The sequence below is a fragment of the Rhinopithecus roxellana genome, chromosome 15, assembly GCF_007565055.1.
Source record: "Rhinopithecus roxellana isolate Shanxi Qingling chromosome 15, ASM756505v1, whole genome shotgun sequence".
Taxonomy (NCBI): domain Eukaryota; kingdom Metazoa; phylum Chordata; class Mammalia; order Primates; family Cercopithecidae; genus Rhinopithecus; species Rhinopithecus roxellana.
Window position 1 is genome coordinate 127,006,439 of NC_044563.1, and position 6,000 is coordinate 127,012,438.

At 41.4% G+C, this 6,000-nt stretch overlaps 1 protein-coding gene across 2 annotated transcripts in view; it reads right to left on the reverse strand.

Annotated features, from left to right (window-relative positions):
- The window catches only part of LOC104677348 (dixin), a 61,792-nt gene extending 56,685 nt beyond the window's left edge, over positions 1-5,107 (reverse strand). For both annotated transcript variants that reach the window (XM_030918464.1, XM_030918465.1), the window contains exons 1-2: positions 4,982-5,107; positions 890-1,015 (exon numbers count right to left, since the gene is read on the reverse strand). In XM_030918464.1, the coding sequence (XP_030774324.1) occupies positions 890-965 (76 nt within the window). In that variant the 5' untranslated portion in view covers positions 966-1,015; positions 4,982-5,107. The remainder of the gene's footprint in view (positions 1-889; positions 1,016-4,981) is intronic.
- Positions 5,108-6,000: the final 893 nt, after the last annotated feature.

A 6,000-nucleotide genomic window follows, 5' to 3' on the forward strand; every position in this document is an offset into this window, starting at 1 on the left:
CTATAGAAGAGGGCAGATGCAGAGGTCACTGAGCTGCTTTCATCCTGCCTAGAATGTTCCATGGTATCCAAAAAAGGGCTATAAAATGTTTCCCTTCTAAAAAACTGGACGGAAAAAAATGTAGGTTATGAGTATCTTAAATAATATTTTGTCATGAAACCCAAGGAACTTAAAAAAGTAATCTCTTCATTTTGATAACTTAAATGGGAAATCCTAAAGTTAATATCCCAATATTGTAATTTCTTCTCTCTTTTTTAAAAAATAGAGACAGAGCCTCACTATGTTGCCCAGGATGGTCTCAAACTCCTGGGCTCAAGTGATCCTCCCGCCTTGGCCTCCCAGTGCTGGGATTACAGGTATGAGCCACCATGCCTGACCATAATTTCTTCTCTAACCACTAATTTTCCTACATACACTCAAGCAAATCTGAATTCAATTAAAACGAATGTCTGGGCACAATGGCTCACGCCTGTAATCCCAGCACTTTGGGAGGCCAAGGAGAGGCGGGTGGATCACCTGAGGTCAGGAGTTCGAGACCAGCTTAACCAACACGGTGAGACCCTATCTCTAATAAAAATACAAAATTAGCCAGGCATGGTGGCACATGCCTGTAATCCCAGCTACTTGGGTGTCTGAGGCAGGAGAATCACTTGAACCAGGGAGGCAGAGGTTGCAGTGAACCAAGATTGTGCCATTGCACTCCAGCCTGGGCAAGAAGAGTAACTCCATCTCAAAAAATAATAATCATGAAATATAAAATAAAAATAAAATAAAATGAATGGAGACTTTCTATCTCCCCACAGGTCACAACCAAGGATTTTCCTGAGGCTAGCACTCACTGGTTAACATTGAGTATACTCATGCACCAAGGACGTGATGAGGCACTGACCTTTAGCCGAAGTCTGGTGCATACGAATCTTTTTAGAGGCCACAAACTGTAGCACTTTCTCCACATTATTCTTCATCTCCTGTTGGTTACTGGGACTCAGCTGTACCCCACTCAGCTTTTCTCCTGCTGTTAGGAGAGACAAAATATATGAAGTTATAGGGAGGAACACTATCAAAGTTTCATAGCAGCTAGACACAGAGGAAGGGAAGATTTGATGTGAACACCAACATTATACATAAATATATAAATGAGTTAAGTCCTGGTGTTTGTCATTTAGATGGGAAATAGGAAAATGAAAGCCTTTTGGAAGGCTTTCAAATTTATACTTAGGGGTCTGTGAAGTTACTGTGTGTACATTTATTCAGTCAGCAAATATTCACTGAGCATCTACTGAATGGCAAGTACTCACTATTCTGAGCACCAAAGAAACAGGAGAGAACAAGAAGAATAAAGTCCCTCCCTTCACAGAATTTATATTTGCAGGAGTGGCTGACAACAATCAAGTTAACAAGTAAGTGTTTAATATAATTTCATAGTAGCGATACGTGCTTGAGGAAAAATAAAGTACAATGATCATGGTCTCTCTGATCATACATTTGGCAGCAGCCTGAATAAAGTAAAGCATGTTAAGATTTGAGGAGGCAGCATTCCAGACTGAGGAACCACAGGGACAAACCCCAAGCTCCGCTTACCTGAAGAACAGCAAGGGTAGTGTGGCTGGGGGAGTGAGCAAGGAGTCAAGTCCCAGGAAAGGCTAGACAGACAAGCAAGGCCAGGGAATGAGGGGCTTTCTTTTTTTTTTTTTTTTTTTTTGAGACGGAGTCTTGCTCTGCTGCCCAGACTGGAGTGCAGTGGCGTGATCTCGGCTCACTGCAACCTCCACCTCCCAGGTTCACCCCATTCTCTTGCCTCAGACACCCAGTAGCTGGGTCTCCCGAGGAGCTGGGTCTATAGGTGCCCGCTACCTCGCCCGGCTAATTTTTTGTATTTTTATTAGAGACGGGGTTTCACCGTGTTCACCAGGATGGTCTCGATCTCCTGACCTCATGATCCGCCCACCTCAGCCTCCCAAAGCGCTGGGATTATAGGCGTGAGCCACCGCGCCTGGCCCATGCAGGGCTTTCTGGACCAGAGCAAAGGGCCTGAATTTTATCCTAAGTGTAATGAGCAGCCAATGGAGAGTCTGAGACAAGGGAGTGACATAATCTGGTTTATGTTTTTAAAAGTTGACTGGCAGGGTTGCCATGGCTTATGCCCATAATCCTAGCACTTTGGGAAGCCAAGGCAGAAGAACTGCCTGAGCCCAGGAGTTCAAGACTAGTCTGGGCAAGATGGCGAAAACCCCGTCTCTACAAAAATAATAAATAAATAAATAAAATGGACTCTGCATGCAAATAGACAATGTAGAGAGGAAACAGCGAGATCAGTCAGAAGGATGATGAAAATAGTCAAGGCAGGACTTGAAGGTTTGGGCTAGAGTGGAAGTCTTGGCTGACTGATGAGAAGTTAGGTATCAGGTATACTGTGAATACAAAGCGGACAACACGTTTGAAGGATTCGATATAATATATGAGAAAAAGGACAATTAAGGATACCTTCTAAGTGTTCTGCTTTAACACCTAGGCAAATGATAATGTGGTGTGTTACTCAGATGAAGAAATTTGAAGAATAAAGGGATTGGTAGGGGGAAGGACATCCAAATTTCTGATTAGGATGTGTGAAATTTGAGTTGCATGTTACACATCCAAGTAGAGATATTGGATATTCATGTCTAGAACTCAAGGAAAAATTCAAGGCTAAAGATACAAATTTGGGAAGAAATCACTTAGGAGTAGAGAATATATAGAGGGCTGAACCTGCAGCATTCCAGCATTACAGGTCAGGAAGGAAATGAAAAGCCAAAAAACAAAGGAAAGAGCCCATGAGGAAGGAAGAAAACTAGAAGTTAACAGGATTCTGGAAGCCAAATAAAGAAAAGTCTTTGAAGAGAAGAGTGTTATCAACTATGTCAAGTATTGCTATGTTAAATAAAATGATGTTTGAGGCCTAGTCACTGGATTTGATAAGGTGAAGGATTGGCCACTGGATTTGATATGACCTTGAGGAAGGTGGTTTCAGTGGAGTGGGATCAAAAGCCTGATAAGGACAGGTTAAAGAAAGCATAGGAAATAAGGAAGTGGATTCAGTGAGTAAAGGCAAAATGTTGTGAGGAGTTTTTCTATCTAGCAAAGTCACAGTAGAAAGTTGTGTTTAAGAACCTGGTTTTGGCTGGGCATGGTGGCTCACGCCTGTAATCCCAGCACTGTGGGAGGCCGAGGCAGGCATATCACAAGGTCAAGAGATAGAGACAATCCTGGCCAACATGATGAACCCCATCTCTACTAAAAAATACAAAAATTAGCTTGGCGTGGCGACACATGCCTGTAGTCCCAGTTACTTGGGAGGGCTGAAGCGGAAGAATTGCTTGAACCCAGGAGGTGGAGGCTTCAGTGAGCCGAGATTGCGCCACTGCACTCCAGCCTGGCGACAGAGTGAGACTCCCGTCTCGAAAAAAAAAAGAAAAAAAGAAAAAAAAAAATCCCTGAGTTTTGCGGGAGAGGGGATGGGGAAAAAAAGAACCTAGGTTTTGGGAAAAGAAGAATACATATTCATATTACTTGTATAGACATAGAATGGGAAGTTCTCTGGGAAGAAATGCAAGAAACTACTAACACTAGTTGCCTCTAGAAGGAAAAATGGGTAGCTGGTGGGGGGACATAAGTGGAAAAAGGAAGTTTGATCTTACATCCTTTTGTACATCTGGATTTCCTACTAGTCCATATAACCTATTCAAATAAATGGAACATTAAATGTTTAAAACAGGCTTTGGAATTAAAGTAGATCTAGGTTTGCACCTCTACTTTGGCACTTACAATTATGTGACTTTGTAAAGTTGCTTAGCCTCTCCAAGCCTCATAAAATGAATAAAATAGTAGTAGTCATATTATACACCTATCATAAATCAAAATAGCATGCTAAGCTATTTTGTTTGACTCATACTAAGTACTATTTATTTTTATAAATCTTCTCTTTAAGCTTGTTTCCTGAAAGTGGGGATAATATTATGTTTCCCAAAGATGTGATGATTAAATGAAATTAAACAAGATAGAAAGTGTTCAATCCTAGCATTTGCTATTACCGTTGCCATTATTGTCATCATTACATATGAATACTCTGATGAATTCATAAACTGTCCCAATGAGGTATTCATGGATGGCTGCTTATTGCAAACCTGGCTTCTTCCGTACCACTTGCAGGTCCTATATGCCTCAATAACTCAAGCAAAGTCAGCTAACTAATGTAACAATAAATGGTTGAGAACCTATTATGTGCATTTGGCTACAGCTTGTATAAAATAGAAAAACATTATACTACGCCTGCTCTTAAAGCGCTCAGATCACGCAGGATAGGTAATCAAATGATTACCACATAATTACTATTCAATGAGAGAAATAATAACAGAAATATGGAAAAATGCTATGGAAGTAAGGTTATGGTACCATCTAGTAAGAATGATGGCAACAACCCCAGGGTTCAAGACGAAAAAAACCTTTTATAAAGCATTATGGTAAAAGGGTCCTTTGCCAGTAACATCCTCCTTTTGCCTGGCTACTACTTCCTTCTCTGGCCTTGGTTTAGATACCAATTCTTCTGGTAGGCCTCAGTTGAGACATCAATTCTGGCAAGCCAATCCCTGAACCCCTAAGACTGGGTGTACCTCCTATGTGCTCCCATCTGTGCTTACCCCACTCTGGAGTACTAAGTACATTAATGGAATTGACTTCACTTTCTAGCCTTTCCAACTAGTTTGGTAGACTCTTGAGAGCATAGACTATTCTCATCCTCATATTCCCAAAACATAATTCAGTGCCTGGGACACAATGTTTATTGACTAATAAATAAATGAATTAACCTTGGGCAAGTATTTTAAGTCTTCTCTACCTCCACTGACATATATTCTAAGAAAAAACCTGTTCTAAAGGGCATACAGAGGATACAGAAGGCCAGGTTCTGGTCTATGTATTCTAGTATCAGAGTCCAGGGCCAACTGACCAACAATCTCGATGAGATATGCCAGGATCACCCCATCCCGGAGATCCTGTCGCAGGTCCTGCACAGGCTTCACTGCTGGCCTCTTCTTCAGTTGTGAATTCACCCAGGCCACATAGGCCTGCAGCTGTTGCTGAAAACAAAAGACAGAAGTAAGGGAAAGGTGGCATATTAATCTCAGCTCTTACCTCATACCCTCTGAGGAAGCATTTATGATGGGGGTATGATAAACAACCCACATCCAGAAGCGGGATAAATTTTTGAGGAAAGAAAGAAGAAAGATTATATCATGGTCAGACACAGAGCATGTTCACAAATTCTCTAGTTTTATACTAATCTCCGGGGATAAGCTAACCTCAGACTTGGGTGGCACTATAAACACACATAAGCAGATGAGTCTTTCAATGACTATGACTCTTGCTTTCCTCAAGTTTTGCTCTATTGACCAGGGATGAGGGCTTGGCCCAGAACCACAGCCAGTTTTCAGGTATATTCACGACTGTCAACAACCCACCACACTTCTCAGAAACAATCACTCGTGCCATATGCATACGGACTGTGACACTCATACGAATTGCTCTTGGGCAACCAGGAATAAACAATAAACCATGCTCAGAACTGCCTCTCCCATAGCTGCTTTCTTCAAAAATGAGACTTAAGTGAAATCATCTCATAGTCAACCCAAGATTTATTCTCCTGAGCCAATAATCCTAGGATTGCTACAGAGTTAGTTTTAATCCATGCTTATATTGTCAAAGAGGATCTGGTTACCGAAAAACCTACACAAAGAAGGAAAAAAGAAAAGGCTTAGTGAGGCAATATTCCTGAAGACTAAGAGGTATTTTCATTTACTTTTAGACAAAGCTAGGGCCCAGTATTATCAGAAACTGGTCAGGCATCTAGGCAGCGACATACAACTCATTCCAACCCTTGGACCACCTTACATATTACATTTTGTCCATGAAACAGAACTTGTATTCAGATGTTTATGCTGATTATTTGGTCAAAAGATGGGCACTAAT